This window comes from Alligator mississippiensis, chromosome 5 (assembly GCF_030867095.1).
Source record: "Alligator mississippiensis isolate rAllMis1 chromosome 5, rAllMis1, whole genome shotgun sequence".
Classification (NCBI taxonomy): Eukaryota; Metazoa; Chordata; order Crocodylia; family Alligatoridae; genus Alligator; species Alligator mississippiensis.
Window position 1 is genome coordinate 159,998,133 of NC_081828.1, and position 27,878 is coordinate 160,026,010.

The 27,878-nt window shown below is 42.0% G+C and overlaps 1 protein-coding gene across 1 annotated transcript in view; it reads right to left on the bottom strand.

Moving 5' to 3' along the window:
• Positions 1-27,878, bottom strand: part of DNAH11 (dynein axonemal heavy chain 11) — a 281,712-nt gene that overhangs the window by 176,205 nt on the left and 77,629 nt on the right. The window contains 10 exon segments of the mRNA XM_059728936.1: positions 165-310; positions 415-571; positions 1,754-1,914; positions 4,187-4,318; positions 8,267-8,500; positions 20,238-20,387; positions 22,611-22,737; positions 24,681-24,772; positions 27,022-27,246; positions 27,654-27,776. Coding sequence (XP_059584919.1) covers positions 165-310; positions 415-571; positions 1,754-1,914; positions 4,187-4,318; positions 8,267-8,500; positions 20,238-20,387; positions 22,611-22,737; positions 24,681-24,772; positions 27,022-27,246; positions 27,654-27,776 — 1,547 coding nt within the window.

The following is a 27,878-nucleotide window of genomic DNA, read 5'->3' on the forward strand; positions in this document are numbered from 1 at the left end:
GAAGCTAAGGATGCTTATAAGACAAGGTGAAACAGGGGCTGAGTAGCCACCACGAGGCATCATGGCCACCCCTGGGGCCGAACTTTGTTCCAAAGATTTATGTTTTTATTTTTTTATGCACAATCTTACAAACACCTATAAAGAATTAATGCTAAAATACTCACTTTTTCTTCTTATTTCGAATGGCATCATGTATAGTCTTCACTTGTACTGCCACAACTGATAGAACTTCTACTGAAATTCGATTAAACTCATCAAAACATCCCCAGGCACCTGTCTGTACTAAACCCTTATATATATTTCCTATGGACTAAAAGAGAGAACCAAACATTTAATAGTTTTAGTTTTCTTAAAGTAAACTTTTTCATGTATTATTTGATAAATAAAACAGCACCATTTAATAGAATGCCATACCTTATAATCCATCTGCTCAGAGCAGTTGAAGACATAGACCATCATACCAAGGGCATGACCCAGATCTTTGGTAGTCTCTGTTTTACCTGTACCAGCTGGACCTGCAGGAGCCCCACTCATTGTTAGGTGCAGAGACTGGGTTAAAGTAATGTAACACCTTCAAGCAATGAAAACTATAGTTATTTACTACCTAATGCAGAGAACATCACTATAAATGATTGAGACTTTTAAAACCTAAAAATGTTCAGAAATTTAAAAGTTTGCACTATGTCCTTAATTTTACAATTTGTTCATAACTACAATATGATCATGTAAAAGTTCACTGCAACATTAGCTAGCAAGTATTTACTGTGCATTCAAAAGTCAGTTCCAGTTTTTGGGTCCCTCCAGAAAATTTGACATTTAAAAAATTTTCTCATTTTGCAAGGGAATGAAATAGAAGCCTCTTTCCCATAAAGAGAGTGTTCTGGATCAGAACAGCTAATAGGTTAGTGCAGGGACATCAAACTCACTCTATACCCTAGGTCAAATTCCAGCCTGTGAGGAGCCCCATAATCCAGATTCATACAGGGTGAGCAGCATCAGTGGTCATTAATTAAGCCATTTCTTGCCCCCTGCCACTGCCATGTCATGGATTTAGGCAGCAGGTCCCACTCCCGAATTCCTGGCCTCTCTACCAGGCCTGCAGGTTATACAACATGGTTCTGCAAGCCAGATCCAATCCACAGGCCATAACTCAGACATTCCTGGGTCAGTGGTTAGAAGACCCTTCTTGCATAAAGGAGAAACAGATTTAAGCCCCAACTCTGCTTTATCAGATCAGAGACTTTAACCTGGCTCTCCCACCTTTTAGCCGAGTACCCTAAACACTAGCTTACTGGCTAGTCTAGGCCTTCCTCTCTTCAACCCAATCTTCCTGGGACCTGAGAAATCTTTCCTAAGGAAATTTTCTTTGAAACTTTTCATGGGATTGTGCCAGCTCTTGTTTCAACAAACTGGCATTTTTCAACAGCCAAAAAGATTTCCTTGAAAATTCTTGATCAGCTCTAGATACATGCAATAATTTATATATTTGTCAGGATACATGAGGAGTATATGCCACATTAACTAAACTAAAATAGCCTATACTCATTATGTAACTAAAAAGAATAATAAATGGACCATAACTTTTTATTTATAAACACACTAAGACATAATGCTATTGCATGTGTCATATTAACAAGTCTTTTAAGAAAGGCCTTAACAAATATCTGAAAGAGCTAGAAAGAGAGATTTTTCCTAAAGCAAGCTCCTGCATGCTATAAAATGGATTAAACAGAGATTATTAGTAAATCTTTACCTGTCAGTCAGAGGTGTAATAACCAAGCGGGGAGTATTTCCCAAATACTCATAAAAGTACTGGAACTGAGCATCACAAATGTCAGCAAAGCAGTGTTTGTTGGCCTCATCCCATCTATGACGTAGTTGTGACAGCCAAGTAAAAGCTTGGGAATTGGTGACCTAAAATAATTGCACAGCTATTATGTTACATAGAAGCTGCTGAGATGAAAGAAGCCAGACATGCCAAACTGCTTCAATAGTCATTGGTAAGTTTCACACCTCATTCCTAGTCATTTATGAGCAATGACTACTAAAGCGAAATAATAAGGATTAGATTTGCTTCGGGGCATTTGTGCGTTTAAAAGAGAAACAAATATAATGTAAGATGTATAACAAATGTAATGTAAGAACATTTTAATAGGGCACATTACTACTTATTTTGCCAAGACTTCTGTTTTAAACCACACAGATTTGACCAGACACCACTTACACATGCACCTACTAGCATAGTTTCATTTTACTTCTCAGATGCTGTCTTTCATGTTGCCTGCAGCCCTAATGCTATCACATGACTGGGGCCACAAAATAAAGACCATTACTTTACCAGCATGCCTATGTATCATATTTATATGTTAGAACATTTTTTTTGGCACAAAATTAAACAAATGAACCCAACTGAATCCCTCATCCTGGAAGGAAACCTAGTAGAGCACTGATTCCCAAAGAGTGTGCTACAGCAAAGTGTGAGATCCCATTAGAGGTAAAATGCTCTCCTCCTACATCTGGCACTATATATCTGTTCCAGCTACTCCAGTGGTGCCCGTGGCTGCTCCTCTGGGGACTGCTGCCAATTCTACTGCCTTCCCCTGCCCTTTCCCAGCTTCAGGCAGCCCCTGTGCCATCCTGACACTCCCGGCAGCGTGCTCTGCTACGACCAGGCAGATGGACAGATGGACAGAGCTGTGTTTTGTAGCCCTGCTCATCTCCTCTACTTCTGCCACACTCCCAAGGCCAGGAGGAGGAGGGGCCACGAGGCTGGTTGCTGGCATGTGAGGTGCTACAGGAACAATCTTTGCAGTGGGGGCTGCCCTTGTCCCCTGAAGAACAGACCAGAAGTTGGGAGGGGTAGACTGTGAAAAGAGCAGGGCAAAGCAAGATGAGGTCCTGACCCTACTGCCCTTAAGTTCTACCAGATAGATTAGTGATTCTCAACTTGTTTAATCTCAAGGCCCCCTCTATCTTTTCTGGATTTAGATCCATTTCAGTGATTCTTCAACTAGGGTGCCACAAAATTCAGAAGCGTGTCACTAGTTTTAATCCAGAAAAACTGTGCCCCAGATATCAAAAGTTTGGGAAACATTGTCGTAGATAAACAGAGATGAGACAAAATCAGAGTCTCAGGGAGTCAAGAAAAAAAATAACCCTCTTCATACAACCTCCAGTAAAAGGTAATATACATTCGAGTTAGTGTGCCTGAAACTTCAGCTGAACAATATTTCATGTATATTAATATGCTTATCCTAAAACCTTCATGCAAGTCATGCCTTCAAGGTTTGGAGACATTCATGAAGTTTAAGCAGAAATTAGAACAAAAGCAGCTAGCAGTTGCATAATTCAAAATGAAGAGGCCACATAGGAAAGCTCACTAGGAAAGTGAGTTCTTCACTAGTAAGTGAGAAAGACCTTCATGGATCCCATGATCATTTGAATAGCTGAAGGTAATATATATGCATATTTTTGTGATTTGAGAGTATGGACACAACATTTATTATGAAGTAAACTGACTTTGCAGTAAACGTGGAGTGGACCCAGGACATGCAACCTTAGTCTGGAATAAGTTCTCTTTCCTAGAGCAGCAATAGCCCATGAAAGCTTGTGATAACTTTATTCTCAGGTGAATTTTGTGTTCACTCTCTTAGTCAACTTCATCCCAAGATAGCTCTTTCTTCAATACAAAGTGGCTCCCTTCTACCTAGCAACAAGGCACTCTTAACAGCATCTGCTAGAAGCAGCTAGCTTTGAAGAGTTCTTCTTGTATCTTCTCCTTACTATGGAGTCAAATCTGGGATAAATTACGTTGTAGAATTACATTATGAGTCCACACATGATGTTTAGAAAGAAACATCTTGCTGACCAGTGTTGAACCTGGCTGAAAGTTAGAGTAATTCCTAAAAATAGGAAAAGCAAGAACTCTTAGCCTAATTCCTCATTTAGATTTTAGATTTCTGAAGACAAGCACTCAGAAGGGGAGTCTAGTCATTGGACTCCAGTCAATGGCCCAGTCATTCAAATACACAGCTGGAAAACAGGTAGTTCTTGTATCCATACATGTGCCATCATCCCTTCCATGTGCACTCATACAGTCCTGGGCACAACTATGGCTTAAAAGTATTATTGCTTTATAAAACCCCTGAGACTTTGTAAGCAAGATGGATTACAGCTTAACATTTACCTTCTGAGCTATAAGTTTTGCAACAACATCTCTGGCATGTACATCTATAGTGCAAATAGTCATGATTTTCTGTCTTTCACCTGAAGTAAGTTCTCCCAGCAGCAGGGCAATAAGAGCATTTAACTGAGTGATCTAAGAAATAGGAAAATAATTCTGTTACAACATTTGATATCCCACAAACCACTGGAGACTGGATTTATTACATGGACCAAATTAATTGACAAACTGTCTTGAATATGTAAATATATAAGCACAAATATTAAAACTAGGACACTGGGATCAGTTCAAGGAAAATCAATACTAGAAATATGGTGATAATTAGGACTAACTAGCTTGTCTAAAAAACGTACTGCCATAACAATGCAAAGCAGGAATAGGAAGGAACAAGTTGATCCCATTGGGTGCGGTAAGGGCAATGGGATAAAATTAAACTGGAACATTATGGTCAATACCATCTCATGATTAAGATGTTCTTAGTATATCCTTTCCTTTTGAGAGTCTAATAAGTGCTTGAAACATTTTCACTGCTGAAAGCACTTGAAATGATATTGTAGAAAAGTACCATGACTTTAGTAAAGGAAATAAGGCAATGAATGAAGGATTTATAAAATCTAACATGGGTGATAGATAAATTCCAGAAATTCATAAATATCCTTAAAGAACATGTTCTCTTTAAAATGTTTCAGATAAATTAAAAAGATCTCAGCCTAAGGCTGCACATGTGTAACGCAGGTGGTACGCAGAAACGTACCCCCTCTCCAAATGAAGGGATATCAGCGGGTGCAGGTATGCTGTGGGAGGCATGGCAACCTAACTGTATGCAGTTCCCCTCTTCTTCCTATAGAGCAGAGCCAGGACACTCAGCAAATCTTAACTATATACAGCGTTAATATTATAAAAGAGTTTACAACACATAATCACCAACTTATACACACATATATATGTGTATATCTATATCTTTATATTTATATAACTGTAAAAATATAGATATTTATATATTTACAGTTATTTATATAAATATTTATATAGTTACAGTTATGAATTTACCCAAACATTTGATAATTAACCCTGAACCCATAAAAAGGCCTGGTTCCCAGTGGTATCCAGGTTAAATTGTAGCCCCTGCCCCTCGTTCAGTGCCCTCCAGGCCTGAGGGGGAGAGGGAACAAGGATAAAACAGGAGTTAGTAGACGGACCAATAACAATATGCCTGGCAGTGATGAGTCAATAATTAAATATTCACAACAGGGGCACATCAAATACAATACATTTACATACAATACTCTATACAATTAATAGCAATACAGGGCAGTGTATTCTCCTGGCTGGTCAGCCCACGCTCTGTTCTGTGCACTGGCCCTGTTTCTGCCTTATGCAGGGTTGGAGACCCATGAAGTCCCTTCAGCTCCATGGCCTTGTGCACCGGTGGCCCTGCTCCTGCCTCGTGCATGATTGGGGACCTGTGCTGCACTGTGCAGCTGCCGCAGTCCCGTCTGTTCTCGGACCCTCTGTGCACCAGCCTGTACACCGTCACCCCTGCCTTGTACAGGGGGGTGGAGATCTGCAGTGCTTCGTGCAGTGGCTGAGGTCCTGTCTGTTCCTGGACCCTCTGTGCACCATTGCCCCTGCCTTGTGCAGAGGACTGGAGACCCACATGGCCTCAAGCAGTGACTGTGGTCCCATGCACTGACTTGTGCACCATCGCCATGGCTCCCTCCACAGCAGGTCAGGGATGCAGCTGCTTGTTGCTCCCCATCCAGTGAAGGCATCTTCAGGGCACTTCTGGTGCAACTGTTCTGCCCTGCTGGTCAGTTCAACCAGCTCTTCACAGCCTTTTTTTGTCGTCCCTCATCAAAGCCATCTGTGTGCTTCGCATGCGGGCTCTTATTCCCTCTGGAGTCTCCGCCCCAGATTGGGAATGGACCAACGAGGAAACCTGAGGGTTTAGTTCCCTTTCAGGTCTTCTAGTTCACCTCGACCCTGGATCAGGGAGGGGCTGCCTTCCCTCTGCCTTCCCCTGATTGGTGGGGAAGGAAAAACTGTCTCCACCAACGGAGTCCAAGCCCTTCAGGCTCAAATTATCAGTCCGGGCTGCCAGTGAGCCCACTAGCCAGCCCGCCACACACATTTTTATTTAGCTTGATATAGCATTTATAGAAGGAGATAACTTAATGGATAAGCAGTCTATGACACAGGTTGTTTGTATGCATTTAGACCTTCCTATGAAAAAGGTACAGAATGAAAGGAACTTCAAAAACTGTACATTTTTACATTATTATTACACAATTTAAATATCTTTTTATGGAGGGCAGAGTTAAGGATGAGGCAGTTATTTCACTGAATAAAATTGCTTTGTTTGTGAAATGCAGTCATAACACTTAATTTTCTTGCTTTCTAACAGGATATGTGACAGTCAAGCAAGAGAAGAACATCATGGCTAATTTCATTTTGAATTAGCCTATCACACCACAACTTCACAGGACACTGAAGGACAAAAAATTTAAGTTGAATTATGCAGCACCCTGATAGACTTCAAATTTTCTTTCAAAAGTTACCACATACGTTTCCTCTGCACTCTCTACCCAGTGCAAAGGGAGCAAAAGTTTGCCATTCCAGGTATGGAGTGGTTGTGGCACAAAGTATTAGCATATGCTACCTAAGGAGAAATCACTGCCCACTGACAGCTCACAGAAGCACAAAGAATTGACTCCTGTATAGTGTCCTTGTTGTGAAGAAACAGAAGAAGATCTGACCCAATGTGATACACACATTATGTACCTTTGAGATAAAGGAACAACATAAGACCATAGCAAGTCATCAGTTTTTAAGCAGCTCCACCCCTTTCAAAAAGGGTCAGGGGGAAACTGCTTAAACATTAATGGCAGAATATTGGCCAATAAACCACATCTGTGACTTGACATTGTGACATGACTTCTGTGATTAGTTGGACTTAATTTTTTCCTCTTCTCTACTTGCAGAGATCAACAAAGAATTATTTGTTCTGGCAGATCATACAATGTAGTCGAATTTGATCTAGTTTTAAAATTAAACTACTCTATTTAAATGTTTGCAAGACGAAAACTAAGAATGCTAATATTAGAATACTATTTTAATGGGAATTATGGGGAAACATATGGCAAAGCTGCAAATCAAACAGCAGAAAAACAACCATTTTAAGTGAAACAAAATGTAAAGAAAGGTTTGTTTGGCTCTGTTGATTTAGAATCAAATCACATAAATCACAAATCTTAACCAATCCAAGTGTCGGATTCACTTACATGCATTATTCTCCACCCACTTCTTAGATGCACAATCCAATCGTTTCCAATATCGTGGGTGTCCTGTCACATTTTTGTCTACCAGTTTTCAGTACGTTCTACAATTTAAACTGGCTAATGATTTTGGGGCATCCTAATTTTGCACACTTTGAGATGCTTTAAAATAGGAAGGACAGGAACACTGGCAAGTTGCATGATCTTGGACCCATCACATACTTCCATTACACCATGTTACTGACTTGCAGTACATGGGCAATAACCATTTTCTGAAAGATCAAGATATTTTAAGATGTCTCAAGTTTCAGATCAAACAATTACGGTGACCTAAAACACTAGCTGATTTTGAAAATACAGGTCTATAAAATATTTCTTGAATAAACACCCTGACAGTTAATTATTAGAAATATAAACCTCCAAGAGTCAGTATTAAGTTTCCAGACTAGATGTAGTTAGTACAAAACATGTCTGAGAAATGCTAAATCTTAAAAGAAGAAAACCCAGTATTCCTATTTTACCTTACTTTTGTTTTTATCATTCCTTCAAAATGAACTCACAGATAACTTTAAAACCAGTTTTTATTAATGAAAAAAGACACTGAAAGGCACAGGTTATAACAGGGAGAGGGAAATGGAAGAGAGGAGCAGATAGCCCTTTTTCAGAAAACGACAACATTAGTTAGTTGATAAATAATGTTTGACTACAAAAACATCTAACATGTCATCCAAGCCTTTCTGTGCAAGTAGGTTCCATTTTCATATTTTACTGTTTTTCATTCAAATACAACAGAAGTCAGAAATGGTACCTGCTTCTTATTATAATCCTTTAGGGCTGTTTCAAACCCCTCTTCTAGCCTCTTGAATGCTATTCCAACATCTGTGGTCCACCAGATTTGTGAGCTGGTAAGTACAACTTGAGCAGGGTAGTCAAAAATCCACTGCTCCCTCATCTTTTCTTCATAGGCTACTACAGCTTCCATGATGTAGTGACGCACTGTTTGGCGCATGGCTTCTTCAAGGTGTTGTAACCAATTCTCCACCTTATGGAAAACAATAACATGATGTAGGAGTGTTCAAAAAGGAGCTGCGTCTGATTTCAAAGTGTATTTCTTGGCATATATTTTCTCATTAATAAAAACAAAACTCTTACATGCTTTTGCAAATTCCAGTTGAAATCTATTTTCTTTCTTCATTTTGCCCCTTTTTAGCATGATGTACTAATGCACATCCTTTCATGGAAACAGAGACAGTAAAACTTTTTATATTTCCCTCATTTAGTTTTGCTTATTTCAGGGCCGTCCAATTTATAGTGGCTGTGGCCATGCCAGCACTAACATCAGCACACCAGCCATGGTTTCCCTTTCCTTCTCCCCCCTGCACTCTTGCTGCCCTATACAAGTGGGCATGGGCTCCCCCAGCCCTGTGGTCTGTGCTACTATGCTCTGCCTTGCCCCACTCCACCCTGGGGTAGGAAGTGGAAGCTGGAAGAGGGAGGGAGAACTCGGCAACCATGGCTGCTGCTGAAGCCAGAGCAATAGGGGGTATCAGCAGCTTGGTGGGAAGCAGGGCTACAAAATAACCCCTCAGGCTGCATGTTGTCCATGCAGTTCAACAGCCCTGGCATATATGATTTTAAGGCTCACCAAATATAGCTGACTAAGAGCTCTGGATAGAAACATCCTCTAATTTATCTACAAAACAGGTGCATAGCAGATACTGGCAGTGCAGATTTCTCTGTGTCACTCCTTCAACATGCCTACACTGTCTCTTGTTGGAATCATTTTTAAAAGTTAGGTCTTTTCCCTTATTTAGTCTCTGGCCTCTCTACCATGGACATGAACCATTAGAACTAGTTATGATAACCATTTTTCTGTGAAGTGAACACTTCTCTGTTGGGCACTACACTAGACCATCATACTTTTGTTACAAAAGCCATAGAACACCCATCAAACAGAAAAGACTTTGAGACATTACCAAAATAAGTCTTATATCCTTAATGGAAGTAGCAATGGATTTCAAGGAAAATCTGGCCTATAGAAAGTATCTGCTACCAAATTTGCCAAGTGAGGAGTGTGTCTACATCATGATCTAGATTTGGGAGTCAGATGTGAACTGGCCAAATTCACGGACAATACCAAATTATGGGGGAGGGCCGTCACACCGCAGGACAGGCTGGGAATACAGGCCAACTTGGACATACCCTCAAGGTAGGCTGACCAAAACCAGATGGCCTTTAATACAGAGAAGTGCAAGGTGCTGCACCTTGGTAGGAAGAACCCTCAGAATACTTACAGGCTCAGCAGTGCTACACTTGCTAGCACCATGACTGAAAGGGACTTGGGGGTCTTGATTGACCACAAGATGGATATGAGCCACCAATGTGATGTGGTGATGAGCAAAGCTAACCAAACTCTGGCGTGCATCCACTGATAAAAACCAAAACCAGGGAAGTCATCCTCCTACTTTACTCAGCCCTGGTGAGACTGCATCCAGTATTGGGCCCCCTACTTCAGGAAGGATGTGGAGAAGCTTGAGAGAATCCAGAGGAGAGCGACTCATATGATCCAAGACCTGGAGGGAAGGCCGTACGAGGAGAGGCTGAGGGACTTGGGACTCTTCAGTCTGTAGAAGAGAAGGCTCAGGGGGGACTTGGTGACAACCTACAACTTCATAAGAGGGGTACATCAGGACCTGGGAGAACATCTGTTCACCAGAGCTCCCCAAGGGATAACAAGATCTAATGGCCATAAACTCTAGGAAGGTCGATTTAGACTGGATATTACAAAAAAGTTCTTTACAGTCCATGTGTCCAGGGTCTGGAACAAACTCCCCCCAGAGATAGTGCAAGCACCTTCTCTGGATTCCTTCAAAAAACAGCTGGACTTTTTTGCTGGGGTCACTTGATCCAGCTCCTAATGTCTATGAAATCTATGCTCAAGGCTGGAGTTAGATAGTGTACCAGCCACTCTGTGGGACAGCAGATTCTCTGACTAATTCTCTCTGAGAATTCTCAAAACAGCTGTCAAAGGCAGTACACTCAAAAGACCTAGATGTCATGGGTGACCTCAGTTACCCAGATATCTGCTGGGAGGAGCAGTTGGCCAGGTCTGCCCATTTACGTAGGTTCTTAACCTGCATACAGGACCTGCATCTAACACAGGTGGTATGCAGTCCCACTAGAGGAGATGCCTTACTTGACTTAGTGCTGGCCACTGGGAAGGACTTGGTAGGGGATCTACAGGTACAAGGTAACCTAGGGGATAGTGACCAGCAGTTGACAGGATTAACAATCCGGTGTAAGGTGGGAAAGACAACTAGTAGGGCAGTAGTGCTAGACTTCTGGAAGGCTAGCTTCAACAAGCTCAGGAGATTGGTTAGGGTGGGACTGAGGGGTAATCACAACTGTGAGATGGGAGTCCAAGAAGGGTGGGAGTTCTTCAAGGGACTGATCATACAGGCACAGAGGGACACCATCCCAGTACACCAAAGGGAGGCAAAAGAGCCAAAAAAACCTTCTTGGCTGATCAGGGAAATCCTGGAGAGTCTTCAGAGGAAAAAAGATGCCTACAGGCTGTGGAAGCAGGGGGCAGCGACCAAGGAGGAGTATACCTGCTTCGCTCGTACTTGCAGGGAAGCAGTGAGGAAGGCCAAAGCAGATACAGAACTCAAAATGGCAATAAAGATTAAGGATAACAAAAAGTCCTTCTTTAAGTACATAGGGAGCAGGAAGAAGGCACAGGGTAATATAAGGCTGCTACAGAATGGACTAGGGCAACTCATAACTGATAGGATGGAAAAAACAGAGCTCTTAAATAATTTCTTTGCTTCTGTTTTTCTGAACACAGATACAAATACACCTCTGTAACAGGGGGGCTCTCTCAGGGCCAGTCTACCAATGGCTCACCCACCTGTTTCTGGGCCAACTGCCTGCCTCCTCTCCTGCCACACCTTGATGATATATAATTATGATCTTAATTAGGCAGGAGGCTGCCCATTTCTTGCCCCCGATGCCAGGGGGCACCATCTGTGGCTCTGTTCATCCCCTACACCGCAGCCCAAGCCTCACAGATGGCATCACAGATCTTAATGTCACCCTCCCCATACTGGGCCCCAGAATCCTTCAGTCCAGACCCCAACCGGATCCCTCCAATCAGGCGGCCTACTCCAGCCTCATTCTGGGCTGCCTAGCTCCCTGAACTCTTCCCCCTCTTGGGTGTGGCCCCCCTGGGACCTTTGACCACACAGATCCTAGCCTCACCTCCAAGGCCAGTCAGAAAACCCAAGCCCTTAGCTCTGGGCATCCCTCGCGGTGGGCCCCTGGCCCTTTTGACCTTTCTGGTCCTGGCCCAAGCATTGACCAGTTGAGGGTGTTTTAACTCATATTCCTGAGCCTCTAGCCCACTCTCTAATCTGCATCCACCTTCTTAGCCCCACTATGGGGTAACCCACCCGGTTGTGGGAGATGGGGTTATTAAGGTGCCTGACCCACCTTTCACTGGGGTAGTAACTGGCCTGGCATTTCCAGGAGGCTCCCATGCCACTGGGAGCCCCACCAGGCCACCCACTCCTGGCAGGGTGGTTTTAGGTCATGCCCAGGACCAGGAGCCTCCAAACCATCCCCTTAAGCTCCTGTCCTTACCTCCAGGATGTTGCATTCAGCCTTGCAGCCAGGTGATGTTTCTGCCTGGCCTGCCAGCAGTGAACTGCTCTGTTTATAAAGGCAGTCAGAGATCTAAAATGGCTGCCACAATCAAACACCTGCTGGCTGCTTGGCTCAGCCCTTAAAGTGGCAGGCATCAACAGTGCCCTGCCACAACCTCCCAATGAGTCTTTAGTCTGGAGTGAGAGTAATACCAATTCACCAACAGTTAGCACTGACTTAGTGAAGGGGCACATGGAAAGGTTGGACATATTTAAGTCGGCAGGCCCTGATGATCTTCACCCAAGGGTACTAAAGGAACTGGCCGATAACATAGCAAACCCAGTGGCACAACTGTTTGAGTGCTTGTGGCGCTTGGGACAGGTCCCAGAGGACTGGAAAAGGGCCAATGTGGTCCCTATTTTCAAGAAGGGTAGGAAAAAACACCCGGGTAATTATAGGCCAGTTAGTCTCACCTCTATTCTCAGCAAGACCTTAGAAATAATCATAAACGATCACATTTGCAGGGGGTCGGCGGGTAACACAACATTAAGGGGCAACCAGCATGGGTGTATAGCAGGCAGATCCTGCCCGACTAACCTGGTCTCTTTTTATGACCAGGTCACAAAGTGCTTAGATGCAGGAGTAAAAGTAGACATTATTTACCTGGATTTTAAAAAGGCTTTTGACACAGCGTTGCTCCCAAATCTTATGAGCATACTGAGTAGCTGTGATGTGGATTTTATCACAGTAAGGTGGGTGAAAAACTGGCTTATGGAACACACCCAGAGAGTGGTGGTGGATGGGTCGGTTTCTCCCTGGAGGGATGTGGACAGAGGTGTTCCCCAAGGCTCTGTCCTTGGATCAGACCAGACCAGATATTAGTGTTTAATATCTTCATCAGCAATTTGGATGAAGGTGTTGAAAGCACCTTGTCCAAATTTGCAGATGACACTAAACTATGGGTTGTAGTAAATGCACTGGAGGGCAGGGAGCAAATTCAGGTGGATTTGGATAGACTGGGAAAGTGGGTGGATCAGAATAGGATCCAATTTAACAAAGATAAATGCAAGGTGCTGCACCTGGGGAGAAAGAATCTCCAACACACCTATAGGATGGGGGTTACCGTTATGAGTACCACAACAGTGGAACAAGATCTCAGAGTCCTGGTTGATGAAAAAATGAACATGAGTTGACAGTGACAAGGTAATAAGCAAAGCTAACCGCACGCTTTCTTGCATCAGCAGGTGCATCACAAGCAGGTCTAGGAAAGTGATAATTCTCCTCTATGTGGCATTAGTTAGGCTGCAGATGGAGTACCGTGTCCAGTTTTGGGTGCCGCACTTCAAGAGGGATGTGGATGGCCTGGAGAGGTTCAGAGGAGGGCTACTTGTATTGTTGAGGGCCTGCAGGTAAGACCCTACAAAGACAGACTGAGGGACATGAATCTCTTCAGCCTCTGCAAGAGAAGGCTGAGAGGCGATCTTGTGGCTGCCTACAAACGCATCCGGGTGGGGGGGGGGAGGGTCAGCAGGGAATAGGGGATACTCTGTTTACCAGGACACGCCTCGGGGTTACCAGAAATAATGGCCACAAACTGAAGGAGAATAGATTTAGATTGGACATAAGGAAGAAAATCTTTATGGTAAGGGTTGCCAAAATATGGAATGGGCTTCCAAGGGAGGTGGTGCTTTCCCTTACCTTGGAGGTGTTCAGGAAGAGATTAGACAGGCATCTGGCTGTGGTTACTTAACCCCAGCACTCTTTCCTGCCTGGAGCAGGGGGTCAGACCCAATGATCTACCAGGTCCCTTCTGACCCTAGAAATCTGTAAAATCTATAAACTAGCCAAGCTGGTCTTGAACACAGTGTTGAGGACATCCAGACTTGAGGGACCCCAACATCAATGCTGAGGTTAGCTCTTCAAAGCTGGAGCAGCACTTCATAGCATTTATATCAATCATAGAGCTATACCAGATCGTAAAAGTGGGGAATGTGCTGGATCTAATGTTTTGTGCCTGACTAGACACAGGGGCTCTGATTAAGGACATTGCCAAGAAACCTCTGTCATGGTTGGACTGCTACCTTCTAGAGTTGAACATCTCTATCTTCCACTGCCCATATCAGGGTGATGGACCAGCTGGCCTGGTCCAACCCTGGAGACTCATGGCTCCTGTTGATGTCCTAGTTAATATGTGGAACAGCACACTGACCTTGGGCACAGACACAGTGGCACCTAGGTATCTGCTGTGATGGCACAGGTCTTCCTGGCATATGAGAAGTCAAAGTAGCTTTGATTCACAGCTAATTGCCCTCATTCCTTCAAGCACATCCTCCACATTGGTGGCTGATAGCAGTTTAAAATGATCCATATAAACAGGACAAGACCAGGCTTCTGCAGCCCCAAACTCTGACTGTGCCAAGTAGGTAGCAAACAGCAGACTGAAAATGACTCACTTTCCATGCAAAGACAAGCTCAATTAACCAAGCCATTCACCACCCAGAACATTTTTTTCCAGACACCTCTTTGCAGATACAGTGGCAGAGGAAAAGAAAAGATTTTTCACCGCCATCACTGCCACACCATAGTCCTTTAAGAAAGATTTATGCCTCAACTGGTTGGCTTCAGCACAGATCAAGATCCACCTATAGTCCTGCTGCTTACCCTGTCCTGGCTTGTCAAAGATAGCCAGGGGAGACTAGGCTAGAGGCTGTCAATGGCTTTCTTCAGGAGGGCAGGGTACCAGGCATTTTTGGTGTCTGCATTTGTTTGGCCCCTGCTCAAGAAGCCATCATTTGATGCTGACGCCCCATCCCATTATCACCCTGTCCTCAACCTCCCCTTTTTGGGGAATGTCACTGAAAGGATAGTTGCCAGACAATTCTAGGCCCCTTTGGATGCCATTGGTTTCCTGGACCCTTGTCAGTCTGGTTTTCATCCTGGACATAGCACAGAGACTGTGCTTGTGGCCTTGGTCAATGATTTTTGCTTGAAGATTAACAGGGAAAATTGTGCCCTACTGATCTTAGTCTTTTGGTAGTCTTTGATACAGTTGACCATGAGGTGGTGAGAAAGAATTTACATGACCTATTAGGTATCTGCAGGACAGCTCTAAATTGGCTCTGCTCTTTCCTAGCAGGGAGGTTGAAAAGGGTGGTGATGGGTGAATGCTCATCATCCACTTGGGACCTTTCCCCCAGGGAAAGGTCACCCCTTCCTGTTCAATGTGTATAGGGGGATGCTGGACAAAACTGTGCAGAGATCTGGAGTGAGGTGCCATCAATATGCTGGTGACACCTAGCTCTACTTCTCCTTCTTCTCTGACCCTGGCCCCACAGTCTCTATGCCTGGCTACAATTGGGGATGGGATGCAGGTCAACCCACTGAAACTGAATCCAGACAAAAGGTGATGGCGGTGGGAAGACCTGGGGGGAGGGGACTGGGACACCTATCACTGATGGGGTTCAACCTCCCTTTGTCACTCAGATTCACAGCCTTGGGGTGCTCCTGGTTCTTCTGCTGTACCTGAATATTCAAGTGGTAGCTGTGGCTAGGAGTACTTTCCACCAACTCTACCTGGTGAGAAGAGTCTGACCCTTTCTTTGAGACTCTGATCTGGACACCATCATCCATGGTTTTGTAACCTCAATATTAGACTATTGCAAAGTGCTCTATGCAGACCTGTCTTTGGAAACCGTAGAAGCTGCAGCTAGTGCAGAATGTGGCAGCCCACCTTCTGACAGGGTTGTAACACCAGGAAAAGATAGCTACAGTGCTCCACAGTCTGCACTGGCTCCCAGTAGCTTTCTGGGTGAAATCCAAGGTGTTGGTTTTGACCTATGTGGCCCTAAACTGTCTGGGACCTCCTTTATGCCTCATCAATCTTTAAGGTCAGTCAAAAGCAACCTCCTGCAAGTATCATCGGTATGCCAAGTCTGTTCAGCAAAAACATGTAGGAGGCTGCTTTCCACAATTGCTCCTCAATTCCGCAATTCCCTGCCCCTTGAGGTTTGCCAGAGCCCAAGCCTGGACATCTTTCAGAAGTGCTATAAGACCTTCCTATTTGGACAGGCATTTAGAAAACTAAATTAGAATGAGTTGTTGCTTGGAGTGGCAGGAGTTCTCTGTTTTATCTTGATGCTCTAGTTCTTTTAAGTTGTTTTTGTTCTCTTGTTGCTTTCCTGTTTTTAAGTGAATCTCTTTTCTTACTGCATGTTGCCTTGTAATTTACTGTAAGTTTCCATCCCTTGATGGGAATGATGGCATATAAAATAAACAGAAATAAATCTGACCAGATACCCCAAAGTCATCAGTTTTACCACATTTGTTTTTAAAATAAGACCATGAAAACAATTCTTTCAAAATGAAGAACAAAAAAATTATTTAAACTTTGATAACAGATAAAAAAGTAACAAGACCAAAATTAACTTACCATAAGGAATATTTGCTACTGATGTGTATTGTCCCATAAAACTAAACACACTTTCAATAATTTTGGTGACTACTTTTTAAACAAGATCCATGTATTCCTTCTTTAAATTACTACTTGTAACTTTGGCTAGTAGTTTCTCTCTCTAAATTTCATTTATCCATTTTTTCAGTATCTTGACATCAGGAGCAATAAGAAATTTAATTTGATTGCCTGAAATGTAATCTAATTGAAAAAAGTTGAATTTTTAAGTCATGATTAAAATGACTTCCTTATATTCACCTTACCCTAATGTCTGTCTCCACATGCCCTTTGCATGTACAGATTATAAAAAGGTTCAAAGTGTCATTTCAGATTTCCATCTAAAAATAATGTAACTAATGCCAGAATTGAAATGCAGTTAAAAGGTTATAGATCACCACAGTGCTTCACAGTCTAGCTGGTGCCACTCAAAGTATGAATGAGAAAGGGCAAGAAAGGAACAGCAGGAATGTTAGATAGCTGCATAACTTTCCACTACAAATTTGCTCCTGAAAGCATAGAAGCAAACAATTTTTAGACTACGACTTATGTTTTTCATATGATTTTCATGGAAGAACACCTCATCTATACAGGGCAGCTGGCTTATGTAGCAGTCAAGAAAACCTCCAAGCATTGGGGACTGATAAGGGGGACAAAGAGGGGCACGTGCCCCTGCTTACAGGGCTGTTCCTGCCACTGGCAGCTTCTATGGGTGCTCGCCAGCCCTGTCCCCACTGCTGACGCCACCGGTAGCTTCTGCGGGTGTTCACCAGCCCTGTCCCCGCCATTGATGCCAGCTTCTGCGAGTGCCCCTGCAGACTCAGGAGGCACCAGTTGCTCACGCCTCCAAGAAAGCAAGCTCTTTCTCTCATTAGCATGCGTTTCTATGGGGAGCAGAGAAGACAACAGGGAAATTGCCTTGGAAGGAAAAGGGAGATATCTACAGGGAAGTGGGGCAAGGCAAGAGGGAAACAGTTCAGCCAAAGCAAAGTCAGAATAAAAGACAAAAAGAGGTAAGAGGAAAAAAAGGTTGAAACTGTACCAGGGCATTAAACTATTGTTCTTGTGTATGGTAACACTATTGATTTATGCTGCTGAGGCAGAGATGGGACTCAAACAATCAACAAAACAGGAACTGGAAATAATTGTCACACAGATTAAGAAAGAGTAAACTACCTGCGGGTAACTCACTGGCACATTTCTGAGGAAGTCAAGAGCAAACAGGACACAAACCAAGACATAATATCTCAATTAAAGTATGCTTAATTACTTATCAAGCAGGAGATTAGGATTAAGCACATGCAAATCTAATAAGGGATCATGCTAAAGAGGAGGATCTCTTTTAATAAATAAGCAACATAGATGTTGAAAGAACAATAACAAAAACTTTGAGATCTGCTGGCTTCTGTCACAACCCAGTGATTTTGGTGCCTCGGCACGGTGGAATTTTCCCGCCACATGAGAGCTTCTTGCAAAGTGAAGGTTTTCTGTTGCAGCAGAAAATCCCCGGTGCAAGAGAGTTCCCACCATTTGAATGCAAATTTGTGTCCCGCTATTGGCCGGCTCTAAATTATTCCTATGTGGCGGCTAGTAATTGGCTTGCTAGCCGTTTAAGATTTCGCGCGACTTCCGCCCAAGTCGGAGAACTTTGAGCACGCTGCAGAGTGCTTCTAAAAGAGATCTGACTTGCGGCTGAGCTGATCGATAGACTGATCACCTATCGATTCTTTTCCCCGTCACTGAGCGCAATCCCAGACGTACCCTATTCCCGCCGGCTTGATTTGTAGACGGATGAGCTAGCCTGAGCCCTACCAGCTGGAACAACTGACATAGTTGTTCAGATGACCGGACCGTTTTCGTCGCAACCACAAGTGACGTAAGTAAAGTTTTACAACCATAAAGCTTTCTCGGCCTCTCTATTCACCAGCCCGCCCGACGAACGAGCAATTATTAGATCACCTCGAGTCGGCTCTGGCCGTCCGAGACAGCTTCCAAGTTGATACTGTCCAAAAGAGTTACTTAGCTGGAAACATACCACCAATAATTACATTTTGAAGATGTACAACTTTAAACATGGCCTATAGGATGCATAGTTCCTGGGGTCCTGGTCTGGGCACAGCTCCTCCCCCCATCACTCTTCCGCTGCTGCTTCCAGAGTCTCCAAGCTCTCTGTACCTCCTCTATCTTGCGCTAGTTGCCCCTACCCCTGGGGACACAGTGGCATGTCATAGCCCACAGGACTAAGGGAGCTCATGGCTAAGTGGTTCAGAGGTGCTGGTGTGGTACAGCATGTGGGTGTGCAGCCTGTGACTCACCTCCAGCCCACATACTACAATTGTAAAACAGCAGATCGGGGAGTGGGCAGGCAATACAGCAGCAGATAGGGCAGGGAGCAGAAAGCAGAGCAGCAGACTAGGCAGTGAGCACAGGGAAGGAAGGAGAACAAAGAGCAGTGGATCAGACATGGGAAAGGAATCAGAGTAGCACTTGGGGGAGATGTGGTGCATAATTTGTGTCATGCTTGCCAAAAAGGTTGGTCACCACTGCTTTAATGCTACAACAGTTATATTTTTGTCCCTGCAGAAGGGGTTTATAGGTACAGGAGCATAAACATGAAAAAGAGGCATTTCCAATCTACTTTCTAAATAATTTTAGTTTCCATGTGAAACTAATCACACAAACTTCTGGAGGAAACTTTGTAATTTGGTACATCCATTCCCTATCAACTGAATTCGCCATTACAGATAGAGAAAAGAAATTAAATAGATACATGAAATCAACAACATTGAAAGCTTGAAAGCTTTTTCAGAACAGAAAATAAATCCACAGAAGGCATGTCTACATGAGACGCTTAACACCCATTGGACTAATTTTAATACATATAAGTGTGGCTGACAAAAACCATGCTAGTGCACTAATACACAATAGACTTGTCTAATGTGCAGTGAATGTCACACAAAAGCATTCATCTGCACCAATTATGGTGCATTAAGTTAGCACCTGATACTGCAGGTTATTACAATTTCTTTTATATAAACTTAATGCACTGCAATTACAGCGCATTAATGTGTGGACGCGCCCAGAAAGTCTATAGTTGGATTTCCATTTTTTTTTAAACAGGTCATTCAGAGGAAACAGTTTTTTCTATCTCAACAATGAGTTTAGATACTGTTTTATCAACTGTTGTGGTCAGTATGCAAGTGAGAAACTGAATGCTCTGTCTAAGGAGGCAGTGTTTAAAAGGAAATGGAATAAAACACTTGAGGAACCATGATATTGAAGAAATCTTTCTCCATGGAAGCAGCTGGAATAAACACGACCCCTGACATCATCTCATCCATTATTAGACTGAGCTTAACAGGGAGATAAAAGTGTTGCTACTGCATCATCTTCAATAGATATACATATTTAAATTAGAAGTATGACTAATTAGTCTGGGCAAGATCACCATAGTAGAGCCCAGGAGTCAAACAGGAACGGAGCCCTAAGTACCATACAAATGCAGAATAGTGGATGATTCCCAGCCCAAAATGCTGGCAGGAGGATCATTTCTCAATAGAACTGGAACCCATTCCCTCTAATATACAATACATTTAGCTGAGAAGTAGGGTTTGATACACATTTAATTTTTTATCCGAGTAAAAAGAAAAATGTTCCCTTGAAAAAAATTTAAATTAACTTAGCTTACCTGACCAACACATTCAGATTCTGCATAGAACTGGACATATTCTTTTTCTTTACTGTACATCCCCAACGCAATATTTGTTAGATTCTCTTCCTTGTCTTCAAATTTGAGATCAGCAATATTGTCAAAAAGTTTAGTAAGATGACGTGTTACCTGCATTCAGAATATACCACAGATTTAAGATCACACACCTAGGATTTTCTTGGATTTTCCATTTCCTCCACATTCCTGTTTAAGTGAAGTACTATTTCTAATCAAGTTCTTAGCAATAACCTTGAGTTCTCCTAATTTAGCAAAGTCATTCTGCATTCAGAAAACATGAAGCATTTGCTTTTTTTTGATAACTGCATGCAATCAACACAAAAAAATCTTTCAATGACCTTGGTAGGAGCCAAATACTGAATAAAAACAGTACTAGGATGACTCTTAGGTCTCAGAAAGAAAACAGAAAACAAAAGGCCAAATTCTCTATTATATTAATATTGCCATTATGTTTCAAGCAGAGAAAGTGACAAAGGACTTTCCCAAATGCCATAGGTTGATGTAAAAACTTTACACTACCGTTCGCTGCCAGATGCCAATGTATGGGTATTTAGGAGTGTGACCAGGGGAAAGGTTGAAGGATGGCAGTGAAGCTTCATTATCACTATTTCTTAGCTGCTAGAACAGGAAGCACACATGAAGTATGTAAGTTAGTGAATCATGCTGGTTGTTATATTTCCCCCTCCTATCATCATTTAGGACTTCACGCATATGCAGGCATACATTTGCAAGATGAAGATGCAAGATGAAGATCCCAAGATATAGAACTTATATTTAAATGCTTATCTAAAAAATGAGAGATCTGACAAAAGATGCTTAGATTCAAATACTTTTCTAACTTTATCCTAACTACACAGTGGGCATGTCTACACAAGATGTTTACTGCACAGCTGAGTAATTAGCTGTGTAGTAACTTGGTATCTACATGTGTGCCCCTATTAGGCTGGAGTAAACTAATTTACTCCACAGCAGGATAGTATTTGTAAGTACAAGTACTATTTTGCTGCAAAGTAAAAACTCCACAGCAGTGCACATGTAGATTCTGCTAGGTTGGCTGATGCACAAGGATGTTTCAGTGAGGGGGCAGCCTGAATCTCCCCCATGCACCAGCCAGCCCCTTTGTAGCACACTGAGCTGTGGGGAGTAGCCCCGGGCTGGCGAGCTAACCCCCAGATCCCCCTGCCACTCCATGTGGGCTACTCCACCCCAGCTCCATGTGCTGTGCCTGAATAAAATGTGGAGCTTATTGCTCTGGAGTAAATTGCTCCCGAGTGCATCATAAAAACAGCACACCCAGGAGGAATTAACTTTGGAGCAATAAGCTCCACGGTTTATTCAGGCACCATAACTATACATGTACACATGTCCTTGCCTCTCACAGTTCTTAAAAAAGGTGCCTTGTAATAAGTATCAACCTGATAGCCGTGGAGGTTGAAGTCCACTATCTACAGAACTGGTGGGGTTTGAAAAACAACAGTGGAAGTACTTCCTTGCTGTCCTGCACAGTCCTGATGTGGAGAGTCCACCTCTACCATGAGAAGAGAATTCAGTCACATTGGGTTGCCTTCACTTCTCTACTGGTTTGTACAATTTTAAGGATGAAACAAATTGCTAAGGTTTAATGGTGTTAGGAAATTAAAAGAACTTGTGATTGTACTGAAAGGATTATTATTTTAGTCTCACTAGTACTTTATTCTATGGCAAAATATCAAGCCTTGTGTTAAGCATTACATCCTTTCTACAGAAGCTTTGCCCAAGACACAAATAATTCTGATATTCTGAGAATTAATGGCCACAGAAGGGTGGTTACTGAGCACTAGGATGTCATCTGGCTTGTAGATAACACCGTGTAAAGCTTCTGAATAATATTCAAGTGCAGGTGCTTCAGTATAAATGGGTCTTTAACTGTCACAAAACCTGGCAGATCATTGTTTAAGGGAGGCAAACAAAGATGGTTATATAAACATTCCTAGTCAGCTGCTCAGTCAGTGACAATCTAGCAAACACCACAGATCTTTTGGCGCTGGTTATCATCATCACACATGGCATGCCTTAGATTTGATCTCTAACAAATTCTGGGCCAGAGGAAAATTAGACTTGATGATCAAAGCAACTCTTCCTCCCATAATGAATTCCATCTTTCCCAGTTTAAGCACTTACAAAATTTTTGTTAAAAAAGAAAGCTGTTGTGTTGCATAAAAAGGTTTACGCTTCATCAAAAGTGAAGTCACATTTTCAGTGATGAGTAGCCATATACAATTACTTCTTCTCTCACACTTCTTTACAAAATAGTTTTTCTTTTGACATAATCTAAAAACATTCAGGAAATATTACCTGTTTAGGCTGGGCCCCTTGCGAAAGAATATCAAGCAAATCAGCTGAAGAAATGAAATAGAACCGAGGAAAAGCTAAACGCTTGGTTTCTAAATATTCAGCAAGAGATTTTTCACAAAGAGAAAGCCTGAAAAAGAAACAGAACTTTAACGCTGTTTAAACATGTCCATGAATGACCAACAACACTAGTACATCCTAACGGTTTTTTTTTAAGTTGTATAAAGAGAATTAACTTCTATGTACTCTAACACGCCTTACAAAAACGTATCACTTAGAGCAGAGCTGTCCAACTCCTAAGTGGCTGGGGGCTGCATGCCCCCTCCCCCACTTGGGCCACATGCTATGTGTTTACCCTTTCAGTATACCACACTATGCATGTGCCCCAGCCCTCACCCTCAGCTCCCCAGCTGTGGGTTCCCCCAGCACTGTGGCCTATGTAGCACTCAACCCCCTGGAGCAGGGGCAGAATCTAGATGAGGCAGGGGGAGCCAAAAAGCCTGGATCTTGCTGTAGCTGGAGTAATGGGAGAAGCAGCAGCTGAGTGGGCGCCATGAGTTGGACAACCGTGATTTAGAAGAAGAATTAGAGGTCCTGGCACAAACACGCAATTTATGATCCAACTGGGGTAACTGAGACTTTGTGGGATAGTTCCCTTGATTGGAATTTTGTCATGGATGGGTGCATGTTGTCTAAAAAGGAGGGGCAGGGAAAAAGCTGGGATGTATACTGAGATGTGTTAACTGAAGTGCTGCATGCAATTCAAAGGAAGTGATTCTTCCACTCTGTTAACCCCTATGCGGCCTCACCTGGAGTACACTCTGTCTAGTTTCAGGCCCTGAACTTCAAGAAAGATGCCAAAGAAAGATGTCACTAGAAAGAGTCTAGCTGAGAGGAACAAACGTTAGAGGTTTAGAAAGACTTACAAAGAAAAATGAAAGAACTGGAATTATTTAGTTTAGAGAAGACTAAGAGGGGGATTAAAGCCTTCAAATGTATGTAGAGTGGTTTTAAAGATGATATTGGACTATTCTCTGTGTCCATGAAGGACAGAACAAATGGTCTTAAATTGCAACAAGAAAATTTGGTTGACTATTAGGAAGAACTTTCTAAGTATGAGAGTGGTTAAGCATTGGAACAAGTTCTCTAGATGGTCTTAAGAGTAATTTAAACACATACTTAGCTGGGATGGTTTAGACAAGAAAGATCCTGTGTCAAATATGCGGATGGATTAGATGACCTTCTGAGGTCTCTCCCAGCTCTATTTTTCTATGATTTTATTATTCTAACTAGCAACTACTAAGAAAAGTGGCTGCTTCTCTGATTATACATAAGTTTCTATATGTGAAGAGTGGCAAAAATAAGAACATATGTTGCTAATCACAGAGTTAATTACATAGTCAGATTTTGGGCAGCTAATTAAGTAAGAAGCTGCTTTGAGAAAAACCCGTGCCTATGCTTTAGGGAAGAAGCAGCCCACCTCACCAATTGGCTGTTTATTACAAGACAATGATAGCAACAGTGATGCTACTAAACCAGGAGCTAATTCCTTTGGCTTCCTACCTCTACTATTCTTTCCCTAATCAAGTAGCAAGCTACCTGTGAAGTGTTCACTGTTCCCTCAGGTAGAAAGATTTAATGGAGGAAAAAGGCACAGTTCCATTCAGACCCAGAACTTTGCTCCTGCTCTGAACTTCAAAGGAAGATGCTCCTAAGATCAATCAGGAAGTGATGAGTGGGGAGAATTGAAATTAAATTAGCGAAACTAAAATATCTAAAAAAAAATTGCAATATAAATCACATTTACATTATCTGAGCCATAAACAATTGAAAAAAGTGCCTGAAATGGTTACCATCTTAAATTGCAGCAGTGTTTGACCAAGAGATGTAAAATATCAGCTACACATCAAAAAAAGAAGATGAAGTCCTCACAAACAATACATTGTTTACATACATGCACCATAAAAGAAAACAACAGACCAACCGCCCCAGACCAACCAAACAACAAACCTACTTAAGTATGTATTCAATCAGCCTGCTTGAATTAATATTTAACTTTATAACTACTCTTACCTGTGTTGTAAAGCTTCAAGTTTTCCATGCAGATTTGGTTTGGTTGTTGCTTCTAATACATTTTTTATAGTTGCTGTGTTAATCATTAATTCCTGTGTGCAAGTGCAGAAGTATTAATCAGAACACCTGGATTTCAAACAATAGCTTTCCATTTCAAACCATTTACTAAAATAAGTCAATGAACAAACACAAGAGCTGGGAGAGAGAGGAACTGATCATTTTATTTCTTCTTCTGGCACAAAATAAGGGGAAAATATTAGTTATTTCATTGTATAACCTTGTAGAGTAAATCTGAAAGAAACATAGAATAAGCATAGACTACTATACACAGGAAAGCAACTACTGCTGCCCTTTCCTCATAACTTTGATCCCTTGTAACAAAAAAGGGTGACAACTGATAGAAGAAAGAATTAACTCATTCTTGTTTTGTTCAGACTGAACTATGATAGGACCCCTCATAGCCCAGTCTTGTGTCTGTGTGGTCATTTACCTTTTTGCAAAGAGAAGGAAAAGAAGGTGCAAATTATTACCAAATCAGACAGCAGCATTTCACACACACACACACACACACACACACACACACACACACACACACACACACACACACACACACACACACACACTTTTCACTGTTGTAAATGACTATGCAAGACCAAAAGATTAAAATGGAGACTTCAAAGGAGATGTGTGTGTTTACTTCCCTTTTATATTTAAACTTGTGAATCTCTTTCTCACCACCATGTTTCCAACACAGAGAAAGTTTCTCTTGTGGTATCTAGATGCATAGGGGGCAACCTGACATTGTAAGTATGGTACTCCCATCATTCAAACCTGTACCTGGGCTTGGACAAAGTACAAGGAGGTAGAGCTAACTGGAAACTATTGACAAACAGAGTTTGTCATTAGGAAATGAACATTTATTGAAACTGAACTTTTCATGGGAACATTCCAGCTTCAAGGACACTTTTACTGGAAAAGATTTCTCAAGTTTAGACTATTACTACTCAAAACTAAAGAAAGAGAGGCCTTCCCTGAAATAGCCCATGCCTAATGGTTTAGGTATGTGGTTGTACATACGAGTCAAATGTTACAATCACTGCTCTGTCTGACTTAAATCAAGGACTTGAAATGGTCTCCCTTGCTAGCTTTTATTGAAGTTTTTCTACCTTGTTGAATTACTTAAGCAGTCATTGGACCAGGGACCAAATCTATGATCCAGTAGGGTTAGGGCACTCATTTGGAATAGAGAGACCCATGTTTAAGTCCTTGCTCTAATAGATATTTTATTATTTAAAACAAGGTGTAATGATTTATATAGCATATACTGAAAAAGCCTCACCCCAGAATACCCAATTGCCAGGTGGTTAGGGCAGTTGCTCTGGATATGCCTCCCCTCTCTCTTTCTGTCCCTCCCACCCTCCATCTTCCTGGGACAGAATAGAAAACATTAAAAAAATCTCTTAGGGCCTTGTTACACAGTAATTTTGGGTGGCTCCTGGAGCTCTTAACCCCTGGATTTTTAAATGTTTTTTTTTTTTTAAGTGTCTGCACATTAAAAGTGGTTTTAAGCACTCGTTACGCAGCTCAAAGTTATGCCACTCCACAGCAGAATTCTCTCTGATCCATGCTACCAAGCTCCTGTTCCATTAAGATGCAACCACTCCCCACAGATGTGCCGCCCAAGTTGAAGTCCTCCAGTATCTTGCATGCCTCTGCCCATAGAGCAGAAATAGAAGCCTGTCCTGACTCACCAGCCTTGTAGTGGCAACTCAGAGCTACAGCTCCTAGTCCTGCCCCTGCTCACTAGACCTCTCATGTCAAGTCACAGCTTTGCAGGTGGGGGGCAGTCAAAGAAGGTTTCAAGACTAAGGGTGTGATTGCTCCAGACTCCAACCTAACACTGATCAAGATTTGTGCAGCTTACAGTGTAAGGTGCAACAAGCCCTAAAATGGAAAAACCATTTCCTGCCGAAGCTTACCAGAGGGTGGCTAAGTTGATGCCTCAGCACGTGGTAGTAACTGGTATTAGCTGCCAATTACTACCACCTTCCAAGATGGAAATACATCCAAATCACAAGTCTTCCCCTGGACTGATTCTAAGATAGTGCAGCAATGTACTATTTCCTACATTGGGCAGAGTGGATCATGTGTGATCCTTGTACCATTAGGATTTCTTGTTCATTTAAAAAAAAATATATCTAGCCATCCACGTTAACATTCAAATACAAATCATATTTAAATGGATATGACAGAACTGACAGCATTTTTCCTAAAATAAAAGTAAGGATGAAGTATGTCATTATTTTTATTTTATTTTCATGCTAAAGATAGGTCGGCTCACTTTAAAGTCTGCATCAACTCCATCAAATCTTTCAGCATCTTCAGGAAGCTGGCTTCTGATATCATCAGAGCCAATGAAGATACTTTCTAGGTGAGACCACGTGCGTTGAACCTCCATCCAAATGAAAATGACTGAGTCTGCCATATTCAGTTTCTTTTGCCAGACTGAGACTTGTTCAGTGAAATATTCCACGTACTTACTTTGCAGAATTGCTTGCAACTGAACCTAGAAAAACAACAACAACAGAAAAAAGCGCTAATCAAAATAACTAATCAAGCATAGGAGGTATAGCTAAAAAAGTTTTACAAATTCTCTTTTAACTTATTATTACTGTATATGATAACAAAAGACATTTTTCAGCCTTGCAAATGGACAGCATATTATTAAATGATTTCAAAGAATCTAGGAAAATATAAGACCAGGGAGCTGTAATTTTGCAAACTCCTACACAGAGACAGAAATTTTCCTTAAAATATATGTAGTTAGGCTGCACACATATAATTTTATAGACTAACATCTGGGCCAAATAAGATTCACTGTAAATAAAAATTCTGGAAAATTCTGGGAGTTTAAACTAGTAAAATACACCAAGAGTAATGCTAATTATATACTACTAATAAAAAAAGTCTTACTTGGTTGTTATCTAATGTTTCAAAAAGCTGTTCATCAGATTTTAATAAAGGAGTCCTTGTTCTCTGATGCTCTTCATAACAGAACTCCATGGAAGCCCATGTTTGGCTGATCTCTGTAAGAATCTGAGTATAAACCATGGCAATAACACTTTAGGTATATTGAAATTTAATATTTTAGGTTGAGAAATAAAATTAAATTAGATTTCAAACAGTTTTGATAAAATG